Raw genomic sequence first — 27,321 nt, forward strand, 5'->3', positions numbered from 1 at the left:
CATATCAACTATTTTAAAGTTATAGATCGCAAGCAGGTACGAAAATTATAATTGTGATAACTATGGTTTCAATATAATTCATCATGCAGCTATTTTTCCTTACTTAGGCTTTTGCCAGGTTTGTTACATAAGCAAAGATCTATGCTCCATCAAATTGTTTTGAGCAGCTACCTAAAACGCTTCAGCTGACAAAAATATCAGGAAGATTATTCGTAAAGTCCTTCGTGCATATGGCAGCAATTCTTTTTTTTTAATTTGCATGTGTTTATACAGTTATGCTCAATGAAATAATGACACTCCATAAGGAAGCGGGAGCCACTTGTTAAGAGCCTCGATGCACAAGCACAGCACACAGAAAGCCAGTCAACTGGACGGTCAGAGAGGCAGCAGGGATAAGGTTTCACACGTCTATAAGCAGGTCTAAGCACAGAGGCATGCAGAGCAGGACAGAAAGAGAAAAGGAGAGCAAGAAACAGGATCTGAAGGTACGTACAGAGTAGAAGTAGAGTCTGTAAGCAGGTTCTTTGTCCTCATTCGACACTGACATACTTTTGCCGCAAAACTTCACAAGACGCACTTGCCCCTAGCTGGCATCGCAGCCACTACACGCACGGTGACATCTTCATTTGACGGTAGGACCGAAATAGCCGCTCGGCCGGCCGGGTCGGCTTGTCCGCCAATCAGGATAGTAGAGGGTACTGCATGCTCCTGTGCTAATCGGAGCTGAGCCTATAAATACTGCGCTTTCGCCATGCTGATCGCGCACTGTCCCTGCCAGAACAACGCCGCAGCCGTTACTGCTGCAAACTGCCTCTCTGCTGTCATCTGCTGTTCTGTTAAATTATCTCCCTCCCTCTCCCTCTCCCTCTCTCTCTCTCTCTCTCACTCTCTCTCCCTCTCCACAGTCCCTGTTCAAAGAGAAATCTCGCTCGCTCTCTTCTCTCTGCGTGCAGTCATGTGTACATGACACATCGGCCCACTCACTGCTGGAGGGCTCAGTCTGTGTGTGTCAATGTGCTGGGCACACACACACACACGCATGCACAAACACTAACTGGACTTAGCATCTAACTGGACTTAGCAGCACGTGACTCATGCTGGACTGGGGCATGTAAACAGAGCCATGCTGAAACAAAGCGAACCACAGTGACACCGCTGGAGAGAGGAGGGCAACAGATGAGTGGGCAATTAACAAGGTGCGAGGGTACAGTAATTCAGCGCTATTGAATGTTTGGGGTTTAGTGAGGTAGGGCATAAGATGTTAGCAGCAGATCCTTAAGTCCTGTAATCCATGGAGGCCCCACCTTCACAACTTACAGGACTTAAAGGAGACTTTTGATAGATACTGACCACTGCAGTATGGAAAAAAAGTATGAAATGATGGAATTCCAGATCCTCATGTCAATTTTATTCTTTTCGAATATGGCTTTTGTTTTTAATTCATCATAAGCGTCATACCATCACACACCCAAGTTATCTGTAAACTTATTTAATTTCTGACCCGATATAATGATATATTTATATAAATTTCTAATTACTCAAAACAGTGGGACGGTACAGAACAATATTTAAAGTTTAATATTGGATATGTCCCCTACCCGAGGACCATATATGGGGGCAGTGGTGGCTCAGTTGCTTAAGGATGTTGATTAGAAGGTCAGGGTTCAAGCCCCAGCACTGCCAAGCTCCACCGTTGGGCAATTGATCAAGACCCTTAACCCTTTCTGCTCTAGGGGTGCTGTATCATAACTGCCCCTTGCTCTGACCCCTAACTTCTATGTGAAGAATAGAATTCCACCATGCTGTAATGTATGTGTGGCGATAATTAAGCCTTCTTAAAAATAAATCCTTAAGCCTTTTCTAATATGCTTTCTCTGCATCGCTGTTACTCTGGTACAGTGTCTCGGTCATAACACTGTTGCTGGAGCTACCAAACACCTCAAAACACAACCATCAGAAGAGCTGTGGACGCAAGCTGAAGCTGACAGAGAGACAATGAACAATTAACTCACACACTGAGCATGAAGACAAGTGAAACTCGCACCAGCACCACACAACTAGTGCACTAGTGTCCGGCACAAGTACACTCCCCTTCCACAGTGGACAGCATTAGAATAGAATAGAATGTCCCAACTTAGGGTGAGAGCACAGGGTCAGCCATGATGCAGCGCCCCTGGAGCAGGGTGGTGGGTTAAGGGCCTTGCTTAAGCGCCCAACAGTGGCAGCGCTAAGGCTTGAACCTTGACGTTCTGAGCAACAACCCAGAGCCTTAACCACTTTAGCCACCACTGCCCCATGTCACCCACACCTGTGGCACAAAGCCTGTTCAGGCGACCCTCCGTGCCTTTCATGGAGATGATGTACTGTGTTGTCGGCGAGGTTGATGACCGATCCCACCGGGAGACCCAGAGAGATACGAGAACCACTATGCCCTCTCTTAGACATTACTGCCGGAAGGGTAAGAGCCGGTGTCCTGACATTTTATCCTACCCGTTAGATTGTCCTACTGCGCATGGGCACATTAATTCTGCGTCATTTTTGTCATGCTGAACACCACACCCACCTGTGCATGGATTTCTTCATGAAAGATGAGTTTTTGACGATTCCGGTTAGATTCAATTATGTGGTCACTTTACGAAGCCAGCTAGCACCAGTGATCATGTGTGTTAGTATTTTTCATGGACAAGTTAGCCTAGATATGGGGCATGCATCACTGATTAGCGAATCTTTTCCAAATTATTTGCTCGCTTGGTTTAAAATAGACACGTTTCAAATTTTCCTTTAGAGTTCTCTGTTTATTTATGTATATTTTTGTTCAAGGTTTTTATTTGTTTTCACATTATACAGAACAGAAAAACACAAATAACCAACCCCCCCATCCACCAAACACCAGACGATTCACAGTGCTGCTTGAAAGTTTGTGAACTCTTGAACTGTTCAGACTTTTCTGTTGTTTTACCTTGATTTTCTTATTTTATCATCACATGCTATTTATAAATTAAATGTCAGATGTATGTTGATCAATTGCATATGTTGGTTTAGAGGGAATTTTGCAAGTAACCAAAAAACTACATGAAAGATGTATGTGCAAAAATAAGTGAAGCCCGAGCTCCATTGGTAAAATCCAGTGGGTAACAGATTCAGGTAAAACACAACTGGGTGCTTAATTAATCAGTTAAGCAGACCAATCAAATTAGACATCCTTAGGAAAGTGGTTGGGCAACACTGATTAAAAGAGAGAGGAAACCAACCAGACCACTGTAGTGCCAAGGACTCAAACAATGCCAAGAGGAAAGGAGATATCTGAGGACATGAGGAAGAAGGTGGTGACAGCCCATCAGTCTCCATCCATCCACTGTAAGACAAATCATCTACAAATGGAGGGCATTCAACATGACCACAACTCTGCCTAGAAGTGGACGCCCATCAAAACTAACATCAGGAAAAATAATAAATGAGGTAAAGGCCAACCCACACATCACCTCTAGAGAGTTGCAGACCTCTCTGGCAGCATCTGGGGTAAATGTACAAGCATCTATAATCAGACGAACATTGAACCAAACTCACTCATCCATGACTTTATGGACCTTTGCTTTGTAATGTTTCTAATGAATATGCAAATGAGTCCGCGACGTCACAGGTGCGCCTCAAACTAAACTACAAGACAGGTGCACTTCATCACCTCACAAGGCAGGGATACCTGCTGAACGAGTGACTAAGTGGACATTCCAGTATTCCAGTAGTCCATTATTACTGGAGCTGACCACAGACCACATGAAACACGCCCAATGACAAAGCTATTGAATAAGCAGACACAGAAATAAACATCCTACAAATTCCCTCTGTAGTTCATGAAGTGATGGTAGTTACAGCGTCTTAGCTAGTTAAGAGGAAAGTGAAGGCAGCCTTACCTTCAGGGCAGCATTGATGGAGGTGCTCCTGCCTTTACCTCCTCCGTGTGAGGAGCCGGAGCTGTTACTGCCCGATCTCTCCCTGGCGTCTCCGCTCTGACCTGCTCTCTGTCCGGCCCGGTGCTGAGCGCCGCCGCGTCGACGACCATCATGCCGACTGTCTTTAGACATCAAGCCGCTCGTACGGTCCAGATGTTCTCACCTTCTTCTGAGTGACTGACCTGAAACTCAGTATCGGGGGGGAAAAAAAAGCGGTAATAAAAATTGAAGAGCCTTCAATTGCCTCCTCTTCTTTCTCTGTTGTTCTTAGCGACGGTTGTTAAGCAGAGTCACAGTGCATTACTACCACCTCTTGGACTGGAGACGAATCTATACGCCTCGGGTCATTAGGGATAAAAAAAATATATATATAGTAACTTTAGCATTTTTTTGTCTGTATGTTTTTATTTTTCTTTGAAGCTGCTTTGAGACCATGTCCATTGTTAAAAGTGCTTTACAAATCAATAAACTGAATCTCTGTAGATTGGACTCATGGTTTATCTTTTTCAAATCTGAATGATTAGATGTTACTGATAAAAAAAGAAAATACACAAGAATATAGCTTAGTTAGAGACTTTATTACTTACAGACTAATTTATTATGGTCACAACTCTATTCAGGGCCTTAGCTCTTAGCACGTTTGCCGGCCATCCCTGGTGCTGGAAGGTCAAATCCTTCCTCCAATTTGTGCTTGTTCTCCCCATGCTCCGAGGGCTCTTTCTGGGTAATCCGGTCTCTTTCTCCAGTCCAAAACAAATTTATTGTAAACTGACTGGCATCTCTAAACTGTCAGTTGTGTGTGTGTGAACATGCCCTGCGATGGGTTGGCACCATGTCCAGGGTGTCCCTTACCTTATGTCTCAAGTCCCCTGGGAAAGGCTCCAGGCTCTTTTCAATCCTGGGTAGGATAAGTGGTATGGAAAATAGACAGACAGATGTTTATGTTAAACTATATCAGATTTTTGTTAAATACGGTCATTTATCATTCATGGAAATACACTATATTGTATTGGGACACCACCAAAATGTTTTGGGACACCCCTCCAACTCACTGAATTCAGGCGTTGGAATCGGCCCCTTAGCTCTAGTAAAAGGAACTCTTAATGCTTCAGCTTCATACCAAGACTTTGTATACAGAAAAACACAAATAACTAACCCCCCATCCACCAAACAGTATATATAATCAAACCTCTGTAAAGAAAAATAAAAAGCATGAAGTAAACATACACTATATTGCCAAAGGTTTAGGGACACCCCTCCAAATCACTGAAATCAGAGGTTGGCCTTGCCTCCTTAGTTCCAGTGAAAAGAACTCTTAATGCTTCAGCTTACCAAGACATTCTGGACAATTTCATCAGTCAGACATTGGTCAATTTGAGGATGACCCCTTCCTGTTCCAACATGACTGCACACCAGTGCACAAAACAAGGTCCATAAAGACATGGATGAGTGAGTTTGGTGTGGAGGAACTTGACTGGCCTGCACAGAGTCCTGACCTCAGCCCCATAGAACACCTTTGGGATGAATTAGAGTGGAGACTGTGAGCCAGACCTTCTCGTCCAACATCAGTGCCTGACCTCACAGATGCGCTTCTAAAGGAATGGTCAAAAATTCCCATAAACACACTCCTAAACCTTGTGGAAAGCCTTCCCAGAAGAGTTGAAGCTGTTATAGCTGCAAAGGGCGGGACAACTCCATATTACATGCATGTGCACGTAAAGGCAGACGGCCCAAAACATTTGCGAATATAGTGCCACATGATTTGGTAACTGCATGAATGAGTAGGTGTACAAGTGTGCATTAAAATAGCCAGTGAGTGTACATACATAAATACGTATATACAGACACATAGTCGGAAATAAATGTTACAAACTGTACTTTTCCTTTAACATGTTTTGGAAAACAATTTAAGGTACATAAAAAGACCACTGCTCTTACAAAATAAACCACTTATACTTTTTATACGTGCATCATGGCCACCCATGACCCTGTCTCTGGTTCACTATGGTTCCTTCCTTGGACCACTTTTGATAGATACTGACCACTGCAGACCGGGGACACCCCACAAGAGCTGCAGTTTTGGAGATGCTCTGATCCAGTCATCTATCCACCATCACAATTTGGCCCTTCGTCAAACTCGCAGCAACCTTATTTATTACTCAGAAGTGCCATGCCATTATTCTACCATCATATGCACATCAGTTTGTATTTTTTGTCTCATAACCAATGAATTAATTAATGGAGTAGTATCACTAACTGTTCAAACTGGGCAATTTTACTGCAGCTCTAAGTGAATGGCTAGAGCTCCATGCTCATGATTTCACCATATAATAATAATAATAATAATAATAATAATAATAATAATAATAATAATAATAATAATAATAATAATGCAGCAGAGACCCATATCGTTGCATATCTCAAGACGACAAACACATGGAACTGAACCTAAACCCTGCTCCAATTTTTAACTTTCTGATGATTTTCTTTTAAATAAAGAACTAAGTATTAAAAAATGAGAAAAAATATTTTGTGCAAAATGAACGATAAGTAGATTCTCCATAAGCTCCATTCATTTTCCAGAAAAAGAAAATATATTTTTTTAAAAAGCCGTCACTGCGACGTTAAGAAACAGCCATTTCAGTCGAGCTGATACATAAAAATAATGTATTAATGTCCATAGAAAAAAAACATTGGGGTAACACTGAATGAAATGCAGGGTCTACCCTTCAAAAGAGAGGTAGAATTGTACATGATTCCTAAAAACAGTGGACTGAGTCGAAAAGCAAGATTGAATTGGCTAGAGAGAGAAAACACTGAATATGACGCATGTGCAGCGATCAGGCTAGTCCATGTGCTGGTGCTACAATTACCAGACATTTCTTTAAAAAGAGAGACCAGGCATTATTTTCACAGAAAAAGCAATCAAAAGCACATAGAGCATTTTACATTTTACCTATACTTGGCATTAAAAAACAAACTAACAGTTGAATAAAAACATTAAAACTCCCCGAAGAACATACGAAGTGAAAGCAGTCATAAACCAAATTGCCTTGATTCATTTGTCATATCAGCGAATAATACACAAGAGGCAGTAAAGACAGTTTTTGTGTGATTTACATTATTATGACACGCCCCACACCCCAAAACCCCACCCATGACCCCACCCCAAACCCCACCTCCCGTCATTATGCTACGCATCTTACAGATGACTGGATGTGTTTGCTTTTTTCTTTTTTTTCTCTTTTCCAAACCAGTCTAAAAGCATTTATAAAACAAAGCATAAGAGAAGCCGTTTAAAAATAAAACTTCAAACCTATAGTAAAAATCAATAAAAAGTCAGCATATCTATCAAACAAGCCTTCCAACTAAAAGAGGAATGCATGTTGAACTCAAGAGCAAAAGGAACGTTTTACAAACCTGACAGGAAAATACATATGTACAAATGTTATATATATATACATATACACACAACTGAATATGTATATATTTATACATTTAGGAAACCATAATTAACTGGCCGTTCCGAAAAAAGTCGATGGCTAGTGAGGGCAGAGCGTCCCCTTGAGCACCAGAAGGAGTGACATCGGTCCTCTTCTCCGCAGCACTTTAGATGAAGTCCAATTTAGGCAAAAAGGGAACTTGCTTTGAGTCTCCTCCGTTACCAAGCCTTACAAATATCTGTAGAGTGGCTAGGCAGTCAAAGCTGAGGAATTTTTGATCTTTCCTTCAATTACAATTATATTCACGCGTTTATATAAAATGTATGCATACTCCAAAGTCATTCCTCTAAAATTTTTTTCCTTTTTTTTTTTTGACAACCCACCCCATTTCCACATAAAACATAGTCGGCAAAAGTAAAACGGTAGTTGAAATCCTCGTTAGAGTTCCAAGTTGTGTACATTTTCGTCCCCCCAATTTTGAAAAATCCAATTTACTAAAACAGTCAGACGGATCTGCTAGTGTCGGATGCCTCAATCAGGGGGTAAGAGGTCGTGCAAGCGAAACTTCTCTCTTATGTGCGGCCGAACGTCTTCGTTCTGCATGAAAAGAGACGGACACAAATCATTAAAACGATCCACTGAGAGGTGATAAACTGCACAGTAACTCAAATAGAAAAATACAACGATCAGGCTTAACATTGTGAGCAGTGAGAGGTGAAGTGAATAAGACTGATGATCTCCTCATCATGGCCCCTGTTAGTGGGTGGGATATATTAGGCAGCAAGTGAACATTTTGTCCTCAAAGTTGATGTTAGAAGCAGGAAAAACGGACAAGTGTAAGGATTTGAGCGAGTTTGACCAAAAGGGCCAAATTGTGATGGCTAGACCACTGGATCAGAGCATCTCCAAAACTGCAGGTCTTCTGGGGTGTTCCCGGTCTGCAGTGGTCACTATCTTTGAAACGTGGTCCAAGGAAGGAACAGTGGTGAACCAGCGACAGGGTCATGGACGGCCAAGGCTCATTAATGCACGTGGGGAGTGAAGGCTGGTTCTGATAGAATGGTGTCAGAATACACAGTGCATGACGGGTCAGGGCTGTTTTGGCAGCAAAAGGGGGGGGCGGGCGCAATATTAGGCAGGTGGTCATAATGTTACGCCTGATCAGTGTATATTTATGTGAACTACAAAAACAGCAAAGTCCATCTGATTAAACATGCGCATACACTCACCAATTCCACCAGCTTCTCCAAGAATGGGACCAGCTTCAGGAGCTCATTGTCATTCTTGTCCACAAACCAGCTCTCAATGGGGATGCCATTGGACAGCTGCAAAAAAAAAAGGGGGGGGGGCACAATCTGGGTGTCAGATTCTCTCAAAGAAACAAAAACAAGCGAACAAGCAGGCAGACTAACCTGGTACGCGAAGGCTTGAGGCGAGTTGTCGATTATTATAGTTTTGGACAAATCTCTCCCAAGTATGTTAAGGTCTTTGATATAGTTTCCTTGGACGCATACGCAATGCTCACGGAACAATCTGTGCCTGAACAGAATAAGTGGTTATTACAGTACACTGATATTTATAACAAAGAATAAAAAAGCAGATCAACATCCAGAGCAAAGGTGGTACGAAACGGCAACGTGGCTTTATTTACTATAAATAACCAGACAGATGGATAGAAAGACAGACAGACAAGGTAACATTTGTGGAAAAAGCAACTGACCTAACCAGCTGTTTCTTAGGATCCAGAATGTTCAACAGCTTGTCAGCATACACTTTCTTGGAAGCAGTAAAAAGAATAATCTGGGGGGGAAAAAAAAAAAAAAAAAGTCAAATAATTTTTAATATAATAATTAGATAACAAAATGCTTGTTCTTTCCTTGCTGTTTTTTCGGCCCACGTTTCGATTTGGCACAGGTTTTACCCCGGATGCGCTTCCGGACGCAACCCTCCTATTTAACCTGGGCTTGGGACCTGCACTGCGTGTTAACTCTTGGGTTTAGCGCCCTGCCCGGGACCGAGGGTTAGCGCTGTGCCCGGAAGTCGAACCCAATGTGAGCGGGAGATCCTGCCGCTGGACCACTGGGAGGCTCATAAGATAATGTTTTTCAAATAGCATTTTGTTTTCTGTTGTCAGTATATTAATGTCGTCTGAGCCGTGATCTTTTTTTAATCTTAATTATGAACATTTTAAAAGTTTTGACCGAGAAACAAATAAGCAAACAAAAAAAACCAAAATGTACACTGTACACTAGCTTCTTTATTAAGGATTACAGATTCTCATCCTTTATTTAATTATGCACACTGCTACATGCAGTTAAACGCTCATATCTGCCAAGTGATTTCCAGACATTTTAAAATGTTTAAAACAAAACCTGAAGCTCTTTTCGCTAACAAATGGAAACACATGGGGAGTTTTACCTCATAGATTTGTGACATGCGTTCTAGAAACTCTCTGAAGAATGGCCTCAACCGTACATACACCTTAAAAAGAAAAGAAAAAACACTTGCAGGTCACCTCAATCATATTACAAAAGAAACAGTCAAGTTACAATATATATTATACATTATTAACAAACTAAAACAATGCCTTGGAGTGTTGGAGTACACATTAAAATAGTTTTCCTTTTGGAAATTACACAGATCAGGCTTTACATTATGACCACCTGCCTAATATCATGTTGGTCCACCCCTTCTCTGCCAAAACAGCCCTGACCCGTCCCGCACTGTGTATTTCTATTACCTTTCTATTAGAACCAGCATTAACTTCAGCAATTTGAGCAACAGTAGCTCGTCTGTTGGATCGGATCACACGGGTCAGCCTTTGCTGCCCATGACCCTGTCTCCGGTTCACCACTGTTCCTTCCTTGGACCACTTTTGATAGATACTGACCACTGCAGACCGGGAACACCCCACAAGAGCTGCAGTTTTGGAGATGCTCTGATCCAGTGGTCTAGCTATCACAATTTAGCCCTTCATCAAACTCACTCAAATCCTTACACTTGTCCATTTTTCCTGCTTCTAACACATCAACTTTGAGGACAAAATGTTCACTTGCTGCATAATATATTCCACCCACTAACAGGTGCCATGATGAGGAGATCATCAGTCTTATTCACTTCACCTCTCACTGTTCAGAATTTTATGGCTGACCGGTGTATATTGATTTTTCTTAACCATTACTTGCTATACTGGTCCATTTGGTATGAATTCATGGCATAAAATCCCAATTAATAACATTAGGTACATATGTGGAAAAGTTACCTAGGCTGTGGAGACTTGTAGGATGTAAGGCTGGCAAGTTCAACAACTAGAAGTAGTGCACACACAATGTTACCTGGTAAATGACATCTTGGAAAAGCACAGGAAATGTCAGTGCTGCATCCTCCAGCTCATTCAGGCTGCAGTGGACCAATGTCTCATCCTAAAAATACAAAGTACAGCATCAACAAATATCCCCAGAGACGGTCAATCTAAACTCAGCTTTTCCCTGCTGAATGTGCAAGTTAATACGTACGTTTTCTAAATTTACACTTCATAAAACACGAGACAGATGTCAATTTTGTGCAGCAAAAGTAAAATTGCTAATAACAATAACAAGTTGCAGTCACCATATCATATGCTAGTTTGTATAACCAAAATGAAGCATTAATTTTAAAATGCATAAATACAACATTTAAATAGATGACTGCACTTGTGTTAAAAATTTATCAAAAATTCCATCACTGGACCTTCAGTAATCGGGGATGTGGTAGCTTAGTGGTTAAGGCGTTGGACTACTGATCAGAAGCTTGCGAGTTCGAATCCCAGGTCCACCAAGCTGCCACTGCCAGACCCCTGAACAAGGACCTTAACCCTCAATTGCTCAGTGGGATAAAATGTAAGTCGCGCTGGATAAGCAAGTCTGCCAAATGCCGTAAATGTAAATCGAATACTTATATCAAAACAATCAACTGGTTTCATCCAAACCTTGCAGGAATTTTCCGGAAACTACCATAAAATACTGAACTATAAAACACAAAAATGCACCCCAGGTTTAAAGCATTCAGAAAGTTATTCTTAAGGTTTAGCTAGTAATATTTTGTAAAGTGGTAATAAATTTTTCTATACAAAAAGGAAAGATAATCTTCTAAAACGATCAAGAAGACGATTTCGGTGATCCTTTCCATCTAAACTCACCAGATCCAGGACGAGGGAGAACTCTGGGGTACTCCTGGTCTTCAGTGGAAGTGCTGGCTTACGGGTAAGCTGCTCCTCGGTCAATGGTGGAACGTGCTTGATGAAGAAATAGCTGTGGGGACCCAGAAATTAGACACATAGGATCAGTGGGCAATATAGAAACAGTTAAGATTTAGCACCGATTGTGTGTTTTAATTCCCTACTTACGGATCAAACACCTCCCAGTCTTCTTCATACGTCCCCTCGGCAGGGGGCGAGGTTGGAGCATCCGGGTAATTGTTGTTGGATCCAACAACTATCAGAAAACATAAAATAGCTTGAGTTTGTTTTAGACATTTAACCTTTGATTGCATTGTTTTTGTTTAAATTTCTTTACCCGTCAAAGGAGGCATGTCTGCCTCAGTAACAATCTCTCCCTCCTCCTCAGCTGCATCAGTAGGCAGCAGAGGTCTTGGGTTTAGTGCTGGGTCGAATGTGATGTCTCTGCTACTGTCTGTGGTAGTGCTAGTAGGGGTCTCCTCCAGCTGTTCCATGTCCAGCTGCTTTACAATCTCCTCTGCCTCGACTGCCTGCCCCGGGGAGTCTGAGCCTGACGTAGCTAATGTAAAACAGAAGAATCTTATTTAAAACCATGACATTTGTGGGATTATCAATACTAATACTAAATGAGCTTCAAGAGTTTTCAAGAGTTGCTGCATAAGAAAATGACATACAATGCAAGACTTATGCGAATGAACTTTCTTCTACAAATACGTTCTCCTCAAACAGCATCTTATCTAGCACAATAAATGCTTTTAGAGATAGAGACTTAAAACACTAAGTTACATAGATACAAAGCAGCTATTAAACTTCTACTACTTACACTGATCAGCCATAACATTATGACCACCTGCACTGTGTATTCTGACCCCTTTCTATCAGAACCAGCTTTAACTTCTGCAGCAATTTGAGCAACAGTAGCTCGTCTGTTGGATCGGACCAGCCTTCACTCCCCATGTACATCACTGAGCCTGACCTGTCACTGGTTCACCACTGTTCCTTCCTTGGACCACTTTTGATAGGTACTGACCACTGCAGACTGGGAACACCCCACAAGAGCTGCAGTTTTGGAGATGCTCTGATCCAGTGGTCTAGCCATCACAATTTGGCCCTTTTGGTCAAACTCGCTCAAATCCTTACGCTTGCCCATTTTTCCTGCTTCTAACATCAACTTTGAGGACAAAATGTTCACTTGCTGCTTAATATATCCCACCCACTAACAGGTGCCATGATGAGGAGATCATCAGTCTCATTCACTTCACCTGGAACTGCTCACAATGTTATGCCTGATCGGTGTATGTATTATATAAAATGCCATTACTTGCACTTGAACAGAAAAGTCTGACATTATGTTTACGCATGACTACACGTAAATGCGGAAGGCTTACAAGTCACAGCAAGACCAGCATCATTTTCTTTGCAACTGATGATCACTATTCTAAAGAGGAGTCAAAGATCCCAAGGTGCAAATATTTACGAATGACACGAGGTAAAAAAAAAAAAAATTTCTTTCTGACCCATTACCATTCTTGTTGGCTGGTGAGAAGAAGTTGAAAACCGGAGAGAAGATGGTTCCTAGCAGGGTGGTGCGAGGTGGACTGCTGGGGGCTTCAGTCTGCACCTCCAACTTCCCATTGGGCTTCACCAATTTACTCTGACATGCCATGGTGTCTGAAGAGGAGAGAGAGTTAACAGCTCATATTCTAAATCATCAAATCTGGTCTGGATGCAGACCCAGCAAAGTTGGACCAAACTTGGAAAAAGAAAAATAATTGAATATTGAGCCAATAACCATGCAAAAAATATATAATAAATAAAGGCAGTCATTTGGCTAGTGGAGTTTGGTAAACTTGATCCTGCGTAGCTTCTGGAGCAGATCCTCTTTGCAGCTTATCAGATTTCATACATTTAAGTAAATTAGTTCGTTGAGGCAGCTCATCTAGAGGGCTAAAGACATTAGGGCCAGAAAAAGGAAGATTTAACAAACCTATGTTTTGATTAGCAAACTGACGACAGGGCATACTGCTAATAAAGAAATGTCAGAGAATGGTATGAGAGGACAAAGGTGGTGGTATATATTCTACCTGTGTCAAATTCTATGGCGTTAATCAACACTTATGAAACAAAACCATCGTATTATTTATAGCCATGAAACAAACTCCAATAGTTTGGCATCAACTGCATAACCATCTAGTTATAATAGTTACTTAACAAGGGCACTCTATGTATAAATTTTAGTTTAATAACTCTGCATTACCTGAACACAAACAGCCTTTATAGAAAATGTATGTTTCATGTACATTAGTTTACCTACTTTAACTGTGAATGTGTGAGATATATACTGTACAAAACTCACCTCCATTGGCAGGCCCTTTTCTGCGAGTTCTAGGGTTAGCTCTGCTGGACAGGTTCCCAGTGGGTGGAGTGGATGTGATCAAGTTACTGTCCGAGTCACAATCCACACGGCTCCTCTTAGCAGGGGTACACTGCTCCACCTAATGTGAACGGAGTGGGCAGCTTTAACTAAATCATCAAAGAAACAATAACTGTATGGTTTCCTCATTGTAGTGACCAGCTTCAAACATGGCTCTAACACACCTTGACAGCATTACCCCTGATGAATCTCTTGATGGTGGAGAAGATGCCAGTGTCGCTCTTCTGCATGGCGGCTCCTCCGGAGGACCTGGTGTGCTCCACTTCAGAGTGCTTCCTCTTGGCCTTGGTGGTGCGGGCAGGTGGGGTGGTGCTGCTCGGCTGCTGAGATGCTTTGCGCACTCTCAGCCTCATTGTCCCAAAAGTCACATGTAAGACTGCGAGACAGGAAGATCATCCAAATATATTCAAACATCCAATTCAAGAAAACATCATGCATGTCCTTCCTACGTTTCAACTCTCGTGATAATGCTGCATTCGGCTTATTTTGGAAGTCAGTCATTGGAATGACATCATTCTGGACCTCCAGCATTCAAGCGTGGAGGGAAAGTGGATGGAACAAAAGATGTATCATGATGCTCGTCTTGTTTACCCAGCTAGATCTGATGCATGATGTATAGCTACCTCTTCAATACGGCAAACTTTTATGGTGCAACTTGGTTTATTGTTCAAGCAGTCGTGTTGATTTATCACTACTTGCTGAACTCAGGTGTCAAGGAGGCTGCACCTGGTTCCTGAGTACGGATTCAGAGTTGAGGGACAATTCTTTGCTTCAGTTTCTCCACTTGACAATGGTCATAATACCACCATCAGCACCATGCCATAGATCACACTTCTGCAACTCATCTCATTTTTTTTTTTTTTTTACACATCATCTCACTTTATCTATTTTATTTCACGTACATTCCATTACACATGTTCTTTTCTTTCTTTTCGGCGCTAAGTGTCCTGTGTTCTTTTGTGTTGTCTTTATTGTATTTATTGTCTTTTGTATTTATTTGTCTTGTCTATGCTCTGTTTGCACCTAGCTGCACACTGTGCACTTTACGTGGCTAAGACTCTGTGGTGTTGTTTTTGTGTTGAACTTGTTGTTGTATGTTTATGTAGCACCAGGTCCTGGAGAAACGTTGTTTCATTTCACTATGTACTGCGTCAGCTGTATGTGGTTGAAATGACAATAAAGCTTCTTGAATCTTGAATCACTGTATAGCTTCACTGCATCCTGTAAGCTCGCCAATTGGTGTCTTCTCAGTTCATTTAATGTTCACTAATTTGTCATTCTGAACAGTGAAACCTGACTTTGACGTCTTACATCTAAGATATTCAAATGTTTGCCTCCTATCAAACACCAATGTACTTTTCACCCCCAAACACCATTATACCTGCACGAGCTATCTCCGCTGTGACGTCAGCGCGGGAGACAACCGCGTACTTCTCTCAGTAACAAGGAATTTTTTTTTTGCCAAACCAGCCGAACACATTAGGACCACAAACGCAAGCCATCGCAAATAATTCAATACCACTTTACGTGTCGTGTTGTGTTTCAGTGTAAAGCTCAATGCGTCAGACTTTATCGGTTTTTATAGTAAAGTAAAAGCAAAACAGCGGCATAAACAACCAACTCGAACAGTGGACAAAGTGGGCGGGGTGAAATCATGTCTCCTTGGTTAGCATCTAGCTACTCGCCTGAATGATGCTAAAGCTAATAATTGCATTTAAACAACTAGCATAAGCGCTCGTTATTTATAATACTAAATACACACCAAACAACAAGGCTCAGTTAAGGTCTATAACAACAAAACTCCAACGAAGTACGTGAGCTAGCGATACAGTTAGCTAAGCGACTGAACGATTTGTGAGCTAGTTAGCTGTTAGCAAGCCGCGTAATTAGCCTGCATGAACATTTTAAAAACGGGTTGTTTATCACGTGCTTTCTGGAAATCAGTAACGCGCCGAATCGTTACTTAAACGCCCACCATTAAAAAAAAAATCACGACCGAGATTAATTCCTGACCACATGTTTTCCGAGCCCATGTTCGAAACAGCGACGCTACTCATGCTAATGCTAATAGGCTAGCGATTAGTTGGCTGTTCAAATTCCAGCTGTGTCGCGACATTGCTGGCTGCTGCACCGCTCGCGCAGCGCATAGAGAGAGAGAGAGAGCTTTGTCATGTTCAACCTCGCACTGGGGCAACGAACAGAAATCACGGACACGTCTAGAATTTCGCTAACGGATTTCCCCCCCATCTTTCTCTCAGATAAAACGGCGGCTTTTCCATTCCTGCCGGAGCTAACGAGCTGTCTCGTGCTACACACGGACCGTGCAAAGGCGTGAAGACGCGAGATTTGAAAGCACACTGCAGCCGCGGCCGCTTTTTCTGCACGACAGCGCGAGCGCTGCCAAAAAAAATTATCCACCGTTTAGCGCGTTACTTACATGCCAAGGGTTACACCGGTACAATCCTGTAGTGGCTGTGGATGGAGCCACGACGGCGGAGACCGCTAGAAAAGTCTCTGTCCTTCACGCGTCTGTCCAGTATGAGTCACGGAACGACACATACCTCTCCCACTGCTTCTTGGGACGCCATTTCCCGCCTCCTCACCGAGACACTCTTGAAAGAACCCGGATGATAATGAACGCACCGTCTTGCGCATGAGCAAAACTTCACTTCGGCGCAGCGCAAAAGAAACCCTCTCTCTCTCTCTCTCTCTCTCTCTCTCTCTCTCACACACACACACACACACACACACACAAAACTAATCTACTCATGTTTACACTGTTATATTTACCCATACTAATAATACCTATATGAGTAATCCATGTACACCAGGTGACATCCATTGTATTGTAAATGTCGCTTAAAACACATCGAAGACACCCAATTATTTTAAATAAATTGATGTGGAACATTAAATATCAATATCGTAATGTTAAGATGTCAAACAATGGACATAAGTGTATTCTACTTGCGTTTTATCATTCATAGTAATGATGTGGGATGTCCTAGCTTAGTGGTTAAGGTGTTGGACTACTGATTGGAAGGGTACTGCTGGGCCCCTGAGCAAGGCCCTTAACCCTCAATTGCTCAGTTTTATAAAATGAGATAAAAATGTAACTCTGGATAAGGGTGTCTGCCAAATTCCAGAAATGTAAATGGATGAATGCTGAAGTTCTCTTAGGATGAAGTGCAGGGTTCAAGTAAAGTATCATGACTGAATTCTGAAAGAAAATAAAGCATTTATTCATCATGACTAGATGGTGATTTTGGGTGCAAGGTATGAGAATGCACCCAAGAGTGGATGCCAGTCCATCACAGAGCACCATGCACACTTGGCATTTTGGTAGACATCCTTATCCAGAGCGACTTACAATTTATATGACTGAGCAATTGAGGGTTAAGGGCCTTGCTCAAGGGCCCAGCAGTGACAGCTTGGTGTACCTGGGATCTGAAATCACAACCTTCTTATCAACACCTTAACCACTAAGCTACCACATCCATCTTAACCACTAAGCTACCACATCCCTTGTTCCCATTCAGGGAAATTTTGTGTGGCCAGTCCGCCTTCCTGGACAGTAGGATTGAACCCATGCAGAGAGATGAATCTCTGTATAGACCTGAGCTCTGAGCTCTCTACAGTTGTCAGGTGACTACACTGCACCACCACCACCATGCTGCCCAGTCATGTTTTATTCTTCTTATACAACAATGCGGTAGATCAGGAATGAATTAAAGAACACAAATGGTCTTCATTTTTTTATATTTTTTATTTTTAGTTTATAGTTATGTTTATAAAAGTTAGTTAAAAAAAAATCTACAAACAATTGTTCCCTCACTGGCCTCATTTTTTGTTATTTATTTTAAAGGTAATACAATAAAAAAATACTTTAAATGTTAGTAAGAAACCAAAAAGCACTCTGTAGCACCCTGAAGCATTTCACATGATCAACAACTTATCTTAAACTGTTACAAAGCCCTGATACTGGAGACTCCTTCCACAAATGCTGAAGAAGTCTCCTTACAGAAATCCTCCTATCAATTATCACTATTAATATTTTTTACATTTTGTTTACATGGCATGACTGTTACACAACTTTGTGTATAAATACCATAATAAAACCCGTGATTAGAATTACAATCAGAGCTTCAATCTGTTAAAGAAAATGAATCAATCGACCTTCTGACCGGCCGGAGTAGAGAATTCAGCAGTGTGTTGTGGTATGTGGTATTAAAGTACCATTGGTCTCAATTTCTTAAAAATATACGTAAAAAGATACTTACATTCAAATGTTCACACTGGAAATAATTAAACTGTATAGTGTACGGTTTCTGGAATATACCTGCACAACCCTGCAACTTTTTTCTTTACATACAATCGCACCAATCGCTGTGTATTTGAAGGTTAAAATGTCAACACAAAGGATGTAGAATGTGCTAAGGGTTGCTATTGCTTTGTAGTTATTTCTCACAGCCTCTATTTCATTCCAAGGTGCATGATTTTTCTGTATGGTCCCGGGCCTCCCCAAAGTCCCCTTTAAGAAGAAAGACAACAAATTAGAGCCACATATCTCACCCGGGGTTTTATCATCTAAAATGAAGTAAACAGAACTCACTTGAGAAGACCATGCCAGTACAGATGGGGCATTATGTCAGCTTTCATATGATACATGATTCTGCTTTCTTTGCTCTGATCTACTGGGAAGGTCTCCAGAGGTTGTCCGTCATAGTCAAACTCGGCCAAGATGACCGTCTTGTAGCTGGTCACCAAAGGGCAAGAGGTGTAGCCATCATACTGTGGAAAAGGTAAAAATATAACAATTGGTGAAGTTGCTTAAACAGAGTCTTTACTGTCCAACTTACTGTCCATGCTGACCTTTTTATCAGGCTTGTCATTTTTCATAACTTTGGTAATGGTCCTATCGAGGACGGCCGTTTGTGCAGCTATAAAATAAAATAAAATAAAAAAATAGAGAGACAGCGTTAATCAACGTACAGAAATAGCTGGACTAAAAAATTCTGACTATGTCCAATGATTTGAAACAACCATGAGCATTCATTCACACTTCTCTTATTATCACACACACACACATACAGATTTATTGAGTGATTAATGTGATAAATCATACAGATACAGATAAGGAAGAGTGTGATTTCCAGAATTGGCAGCATTTATCTATAGCTCACCTACAGCAGCTGCGGTTTTGGAAGTTGGAAGATTGGTGCAGTCCCCAATTCCAAAGATGTTAGCGTACGTCTTGTGCTGAAGGGTGTCTTTATTTACATTAAGCCAGCCAGTTACATCCTCCAACGAAGATCCCTGAAGCACGGGTGGTGGTCCCATAGGAGGGGTAACATGGAGCATCTCATACTACACAAATAATGGACATCTTAAAAGTGAATAAACATATACACTATATTGGCAAAAGTTTTGGGACACCCCTCCAAATCATTGAGTTCAGGGGTTGGACTCGGCCCCTTAGTTCCAGTAAATGAACTATTAATGCTTCAGCTTGTCCAGACATTTTGGACAATTTCATGCTTTGTGGGAACAGTTCGGGGACGACCCCTTCCTGTTCCAGCATTACTGCACACTAGTGCACAAAGCAAGGTCCATAAAGACATGGATTTGGTGTGGAGGAACTTGACTGGCTTGCACTGGTGTGGAGTCCTGACCTCAACACCTTTGGCATGAATTAGAACAGAGACTGATCACACAAATGCGCTTCTAGAGGACTGGTCAAAAAACAAACTCCTAAACCTTGTGGAAAGCCTTCCCAGAACTGCATATTACATTCATGTGCATGTAAAGACAGATGTCCCAAAACTTTTGGCAATATAGTGTAGCTACTCCTGAATGTGTTGAATCAAGCAACATGGACCTCTTACCTCAAAAACCTTTGTTTCTCCAGGTTTATCAAGGTTCTCGAATACCGCTTCCTGCTTGTCGGCTCGGACCTCAATAAGGTTGTGTCGGAGGTTTATGTTCAGGTCCCGACTTTTCACAATTTCCCAGAGCGAATCAGCATATTTCTTCACACCAAACAACACAGGCAATGATGTGTTGTAAATGATGTTGGCTTTCGACCGCTTTCCTGTCTTGCAAAACAAAATTCCAGAGTGTCATAATTAACGACAATTAACGTTCAGATTTATTTTTAAATTGCTATCAGTCTAATTCCATCCAGTTTTATTAAATAAACATTATCCTCATCATTGGAACTGCGCTGAATACTTTCTCCACAGACACTAAATAAACACCTTTCTCATGTAGGAATCAGAAAGGTACATGATCTTCTGAGGAGCTCCTCCACATTTCACAGGAGTGTTGGGATAGGAAAACACAGCATTTCCCTGCTTGAAGTTCTGTAATGCTTTCCAGGTCTTCTCCACTGTTGCCAGGGAATAATTTGATCCAATCTTTGGATGTTCGAAACCTTCTGGAAGTCCTTTAATCTAAAATCCAACAAAAGCCAGAAGCGGTAGTGAATTAGCATGGAATTTCAAAAAATACTGATGGGGTTCCTTAGTAGAGATGAATAAACGTTTTATTTTTACAGTGAATTGATCTTAGACGGTGCTAACGGTACGAATAATACCTTAACGGGAGATGTATGATTATTACAGAATCCTTTTGTCTTCTGCTGATGTGCTTTGCATGCTAATGAAGCAGAGTATTATACTAAAGTCCTTTGTGGATATGAGAAATAAAATGCACAAAATATTATATCTGTGCTTGAATATATGCTTTAAGTATATCTGATGTAATTTTGCTCTATAATTTCCAGTCTTAACAACAACTAACTCTGCTAGAAAGAAAAGAGACATTTTCTGTAATAGGGAAAAAAGTACCTTCTCATAGTTGAGCTTCAGGCCAAGTGCTACAATCAAGTAGTCATAGGAAATCTAAGAAGAGATATAATATACAATCAACTACATTCTGTTTACACACTCAACAGCAGGTTTATCAGCAGGCTATGTTTGCCAGAATGATCGAAATATTGTTCACAGTGTAAAATCACATCCATTCCCAATGATGAATGTACTTTCCAGCACAGTTCCAGTAAATACCGGTAACCAGACACACCCAGAGTGCTTACTGCTTAACCACAGCAGTTTAGCAATAAAACCTTTGTAATATCAAGCTTCCTTCATAATGTTAGATGTGCTAATCTTCACTACGGTTTTGTTTGTTCCTCACTTCTTTCCCAGACTCTGTGAAGACAGTGTTGTTTTTCGGGTCAAGCTTCATGACTTTGGACTTGACCCATTTGACTCCAGAGGGCATCACACTGGCAGTGGAGCGTCCAGATGCGCTAACGGTTTTAGCTCCGGCCCCTACTAACGTCCACATGGGCTGGTAATAATGCATCTGTAAAAGAAATGAAAAATATGAAGACGAACCATAATCGTAACAACTCGTACAGGTTATACTGAAGTCACCTACAAAACATTATTTATATATATTAAGAGGCAAATGGTAAAAGCACACAGAGTTATTCTTATTTAGTGGAATTGATCTCATTTAGTGCTATCGTATGTCTCGGATTTTAAAGTTAGTGAGCACTCTATAAAGCTGCAGTAAAAACATTCCTTCCTGCCTGATTGACATAGGTGATATCTAGGGCAGGGCAAAAGGAAGTGGATATTGTGATAAAGTATGAATCATTAGGCTCTTCTGACATATCATGAGTGTCATCAGTACTGTTGTAACTATCTGTTAGTCAGATGTAATGACCCATAAAATGTTTTTAAAACAATAAATTATTTTAAAAAGTATGATTTGAACCTAGTTTTTCACATTGTTTTGCTAGCAATTTCTTAGCCTAAAAATCATGGTTCATACTGCGTATTGTGGAAATGTACCAGAATATGATATTATTTACCATATCACCCAGCCAATAAAACACTACTCAGCCAGTGCCCACTTACTTTGATCCCATTATTTCCATTTGGGTGCCATTTTATGGTTAAAGCTCTTAAGAGTAATTTGCTCAAGGCTTTGAATGGAATCTGTCCTACTTGAACATCACTGTGGATGAAATCATCTACAAAGTGTATAAAACTGAGTGTACCTCGCTGGGCTCCACGATGGCCACATGTTCTGCACCGACTTTCCTTTTCATGCGTGCGCCCATTGCAATACCACCACAGCCACCTCCAAGCACCACAAACTTATAATGCTCCTTGGAGGACAATCCATTGCTGGTGTGGAAGTGGGACTTGACAGAGTAAAGCAGTCTGTTAGACTTTTGAACCAGAGGTACTTGTGACATTAAAGCAGATGCCATGTTCCTGTAATTTAATCTGAAAAACAGAGGGGAAAAGACGAGTAAGAATGTGTGCCGCTTGGAGACAAATCACGTGAAGGGTGTACGAGCTAAGAAGAAATAAAGGGAATGTTGTTGTCCAGCTCAGAGTTTTCAAAACAGAGAATGGGGTCATTTTCACTCTTTGAGAGTCTTTAGTGATCTGTGGCATGTTCAGTCGTTTGTGTCTCAGGAATGCAGTCTACACTTCTAAGACATTTTTTAGGTTCGAATGCTGAGTCACCATGATCTGTAAAAGAACATCTAATGAGTGCAGGACTATATAAGAGCTATATAATGTGTGTGTGGGTCAAATTAGAGGTCATATTGGATGTTCGGAGATTGCAAATATGAATAAAGCAAGTGGTGTGGTTATTTTGGTTGTTATTTGGTCAACACAACATGTTAAGAAGAAAGCCAAGCTTGTATAACCTTAATTCATTCTTCCCTTCCTTCTCTTCCCCCAGCTACCTGAGCATTAAAATGAGCTTAAACCAGCTTTAGAGACAACAACAGTAACAATGAGCAAGGCTGTTTTTAAAACATCACGTTACAATGTCATGGGATTTCTGCTGCACAGTAATGACCTAACAAAAGCCCTCGTGTTTATAGAACACCTAGAATAGAATAGAACAAATAGTTTGTAATAGAACTGGACAAGAATGAACCACATACAGAATACTCTGCATACGGTCAAGCTTTAGTACTCAACACAAACACCTGGTTTTACTTATCTAACACAAAAATAGCTTAGTCCAGAGTGTGTATAGTAACGTCCACTTACCGTGTAGTTGGGAACAATGTACTCTCAGGCACGGTACAGCTCCACTCAGTTCCTGTTTATTTCTCCCTCTGTGCTGTACGTGCTTGTACTGCACTTGTTCAGCGAGCGAATCGACTCTTTGAACCGATTCCGAAAGTTGTGTCAAATTTGGGAGTCGATTCCTCCCATGTCTAACGAGGCGTAATATGGAGTTATGTTCGTGCCGTCATTTTTAAAGTAGATTGTTCAAATGAAAATAATAAAAACGATCATTAATACAAAATATTATTAAACAAAAATAGTATGCGAATGTAAATAATGTGAATTAAATCGAAATTCAATTTTCCGGACAGCTTTCTTCTGATTCACGCTCTCATTTGGCCTTAACTATTTTCTAGAAGGTTTTAAATTAAACAGAATTAATTTAAATAGATTAAATTTTAAAGCATTTATATATTTATTTATGGCTTATATGGAATATGCCTACTGTTTTTTTTGTTATGTTTTTATAGAGTTTTAGCTGAAGGCGTTCATTCGTAAAACTACTGTTTGTGGAGTGGGGGGGGGTGTTCTGAACGTTCGCAACGCCCACTCCGACTAGTCGACCAATAGGATTTGAGTAAAATTCCTCATTTAAGACCCACCCCCTCCAGGAGAAACGTGACATAAGCCAGAAGCAGAAGAAACACGGAAGAAGCAGAAGGACGATTTCAAAACAATAAAGAAGAATAATAAGACTGGAAAATCGAGAGTGTGAATGAGTAGTAATGTTTTTGTAAAAGTTTGTTCTTATTCTCATAAGTAGCCACACCTACACCTGTTACTTCCAGCTTGTTGTTTGCTGCCTGTCCATGTCAAATCTTAATAACCCAAACTAAAATGCTTTATGTCATCATTATCTATTGACATTTTACTGCATGTAGGCTGGGAAAACGGTTTTTTTAAAACGACATAGTAAACAAGATGAACGCGAGTGACCTTCAGTTTCATACACACACACACACACACACACACACACCCAAAGCAAAATCACGTGGTGCAGTTCGTCACATTAACCAAGTGGCATACCAGAAAAATCTTAGATAGATGTCTAATATATTGCCAAAAGTTTTGGGACACCCCTCCAAATCATTGAGTTCAGGTGTTGTTTTTCAGGGGTTGGGCTCGGCCCCTTAGTTCCAGTGAAAGGAACTCTTAAGGCTTCAGTTTCATACCAAGACATTTTGGACAATTTCATGCTTTGTGGGAACAGTTTGGGGATGACCCCTTCCTGTTCCAACATGACTGCACACCAGTGACCAAAGCAAGGTCCATAAAGACATGGATGAGCCAGGCCTTCTCGTCCAACATCAGTGCCTGACCTCACAAATGCAATTCTAGAGGAATGGTCAAAAATTCCCATAAACACACATAAACCTTGTGGAAAGCCTTCCCAGAAGAGTTGAAGCTGTTATAGCTGCAAAAGCGGGACAACTCCATATTACATTCATGTGGATGTAAAGGCAGACGTCCCAGTTTTGGTCTGGCTCACAGTCTCCACTCTAATTCACCCCAAAGGTGTTCTATCAGGTTGAGGTCAGGACACCAAACTCACTCATCCATGTCCTTATGTACCTTGCTTTGGTCACTGGTGTGCAGTCATGTTGGAACAGGAAGGGGTCATCCCCAAACTGTTCCCACAAAGAGCATGAAATTGTCCAAAATGTCTTGGTATGAAGCTGAAGCATTAAGAGTTCCTTTCACTGGAACTAAGGGGCCGAGCCCAACCCCTGAAAAACAACACCTGAACTCAATGATTTGAAGGGGTGTCCCAAAACTTTTTAGATTAGATTAGATTAGATTAGATTCAACTTTATTGTCACTGCACATGTGGGTACAAGGCCACGAAATACAGTTAGCATCTAACCAGAAGTGCATTCTCGCAGTGCAAATAATTAGCATATATAATCAGTATATAAACAAATAAATAATTTGCATATATAAACAATATATAAAAATATATAAATAATTTGCATATATTAACAGTATACAGTATACTTTTGTCAATATAGTATACTTTCTATTGGCCACTGAATATTAATCAATACATTTTCTAATAAACATGTCTTTCCAAACTATTTTAAATTATTATAGTTCACTAAAGTGTCAAATGTGTTCTGCACAAACAAAATGACAGCGAAAAGGACCTAGGTTATAATAAATAAACATGCTATACAACATGTCGCCGCTAGAGGGAGATATTTAGCTTAAGTCTGGTATATGAACCTCTGTTCACAGTGTAGTCAAATTTAGTTGAATTAAAATACATTTGAGTCTAATGTTTGCTGTCTTCGTTGCTTTTGAATTGTATTTTTCATTAATATGACATTGTTATAGTAAAATCATGAGTGAGAAAAGAAGGTATTTATCTCCTAATAAAGTCCATCCTAACAGCACTAGCAACATCTCCCTAAGGTCAATGCATCACACAACTCTCAGATTACAAATTAGCACTAGAATCCCTAAGCACATTATAACAATTTATATATATACATATATATATATATATATATATATATATATATATATATATATATATATATATATATATATATATATATATATATATACACTATATTGCCAAAAGTATTCGCTCACCCATCCAAATAATCAGAATCAGGTGTTCCAATCACTTCCATGGCCACAGGTGTATAAAATCAAGCACCTAGGCATGCAGACTGTTTTTACAAACATTTGTGAAAGAATGGGTCGCTCTCAGGAGCTCAGTGAATTCCAGCGTGGAACTGTGATAGGATGCCACCTGTGCAACAAATCCAGTCGTGAAATTTCCTCACTCCTAAATATTCCACAGTCAACTGTCAGCTGTATTATAAGAACGTGGAAGTGTTTGGGAACGACAGCAACTCAGCCACAAAGTGGTAGGCCACGTAAACTGACGGAGTGGGGTCAGCGGATGCTGAGGCGCATAGTGCGAAGAGGTCGCCAACTTTCTGCAGAGTCAATCGCTACAGACCTCCAAACTTCATGTGGCCTTCAGATTAGCTCAAGAACAGTGCGCAGAGAGCTTCATGGAATGGGTTTCCATGGCCGAGCAGCTGCATCCAAGCCATACATCACCAAGTGCAATGCAAAGCGTCGGATGCAGTGGTGTAAAGCACGCCGCCACTGGACTCTAGAGCAGTGGAGACGCGTTCTCTGGAGTGACGAATCGCGCTTCTCCATCTGGCAATCTGATGGACGAGTCTGGGTTTGGCGGTTGCCAGGAGAACGGTACTTGTCTGACTGCATTGTGCCAAGTGTAAAGTTTGGTGGAGGGGGGATTATGGTGTGGGGTTGTTTTTCAGGAGCTGGGCTTGGCCTCTTAGTTCCAGTGAAAGGAACTCTGAATGCTTCAGCATACCAAGACATTTTGGACAATTCCATGCCCCCAACTTTGTGGGAACAGTTTGGAGCTGGCCCCTTCCTCTTCCAACATGACTGTGCACCAGTGACCAAAGCAAGGTCCATAAAGACATGGATGACAGAGTCTGGTGTGGATGAACTTGACTGGCCTGCACAGAGTCCTGACCTCAACCCCATAGAACACCTTTGGGATGAATTAGAGTGGAGACTGAGAGCCAGGCCTTCTCGTCCAACATCAGTGTGTGACCTCACAAGTGCACTTCTGGAAGAATGATCAAAAATTCCCATAAACACACTCCTAAACCTTGTGGACAGCCTTCCCAGAAGAGTTGAAGCTGTTATAGCTGCAAAGGGTGGACCGATGTCATATTGAACCCTATGGATTAGGAATGGGATGTCACTTAAGTTCATATGCGAGTCAAGGCAGGTGAGCGAATACTTTTGGCAATATAGTGTATATATATATATATATATATATATATATTTACATTTCTGCCATCCAGAGTGACTTATTTATCTCATTTTATGCAACTGAGCAATTAAGGGTTAAGGGCCTTGCTCAGGGGCCCAGCAGTGGTAGCTTGTTGGACCTGAGACCAACTTGTTGTACCTTGTTGGACCAACCTTCTGAAAGGTAGCCCAACACCTTGTTAGTTGTTATTGTAGCTCAATAGTTTCCATATTATCGACTTCGTTCTGAAGCAAAGGTGTTAGTCATATGGTCTATAGGGGAAATGTGCTGCAACATTTGTGTGCGTGTGTGTGTGCGCGTGCGTGTGTTATTTTTTTATTGTCTATTGGTGAGGAA

The 27,321-nt window shown here is 41.1% G+C and overlaps 3 protein-coding genes across 7 annotated transcripts in view; all 3 read right to left on the reverse strand.

Moving 5' to 3' along the window:
• Positions 1-4,245, reverse strand: part of scaper (S-phase cyclin A-associated protein in the ER) — a 90,553-nt gene extending 86,308 nt beyond the window's left edge. For 2 of the 5 annotated variants that reach the window (XM_058408706.1, XM_058408704.1), the window contains exon 1: positions 3,912-4,245. In XM_058408706.1, the coding sequence (XP_058264689.1) occupies positions 3,912-4,082 (171 nt within the window). In that variant the 5' untranslated portion in view covers positions 4,083-4,245. Of the gene's footprint in view, positions 1-493; positions 787-3,911 lie in introns of those variants that run through there. The other 3 variants (XM_058408709.1, XM_058408705.1, XM_058408707.1) reach the window with 2 other exon arrangements.
• Positions 4,246-6,603: 2,358 nt separating this feature from the next.
• Positions 6,604-16,670, reverse strand: ctdspl2a (CTD (carboxy-terminal domain, RNA polymerase II, polypeptide A) small phosphatase like 2a). Its single transcript, XM_058408710.1, has 13 exons — positions 16,481-16,670; positions 14,208-14,419; positions 13,966-14,104; positions 13,134-13,280; positions 11,947-12,168; positions 11,778-11,865; positions 11,571-11,682; positions 10,729-10,815; positions 9,812-9,874; positions 9,114-9,193; positions 8,806-8,932; positions 8,623-8,718; positions 6,604-7,990 (listed from the first exon to the last, which is right to left on the reverse strand). Exons 2-13 carry the CDS (start codon positions 14,394-14,396, stop codon positions 7,925-7,927), a joined length of 1,416 nt encoding a protein of 471 aa, XP_058264693.1. The 5' UTR covers positions 14,397-14,419; positions 16,481-16,670; the 3' UTR covers positions 6,604-7,924.
• A 1,120-nt stretch (positions 16,671-17,790) lies between these two features.
• On the reverse strand, positions 17,791-23,290 carry sqor (sulfide quinone oxidoreductase). Its single transcript, XM_058408711.1, has 10 exons — positions 23,133-23,290; positions 22,115-22,346; positions 21,241-21,411; positions 20,892-20,945; positions 20,301-20,495; positions 19,929-20,138; positions 19,227-19,410; positions 18,916-18,983; positions 18,656-18,834; positions 17,791-18,574 (listed from the first exon to the last, which is right to left on the reverse strand). Exons 2-10 carry the CDS (start codon positions 22,328-22,330, stop codon positions 18,517-18,519), a joined length of 1,335 nt encoding a protein of 444 aa, XP_058264694.1. The 5' UTR covers positions 22,331-22,346; positions 23,133-23,290; the 3' UTR covers positions 17,791-18,516.
• Between the last annotated feature and the right edge of the window lie 4,031 nt (positions 23,291-27,321).

This window comes from Hemibagrus wyckioides, linkage group LG14 (genome assembly GCF_019097595.1).
Source record: "Hemibagrus wyckioides isolate EC202008001 linkage group LG14, SWU_Hwy_1.0, whole genome shotgun sequence".
Lineage (NCBI taxonomy): Eukaryota > Metazoa > Chordata > Actinopteri > Siluriformes > Bagridae > Hemibagrus > Hemibagrus wyckioides.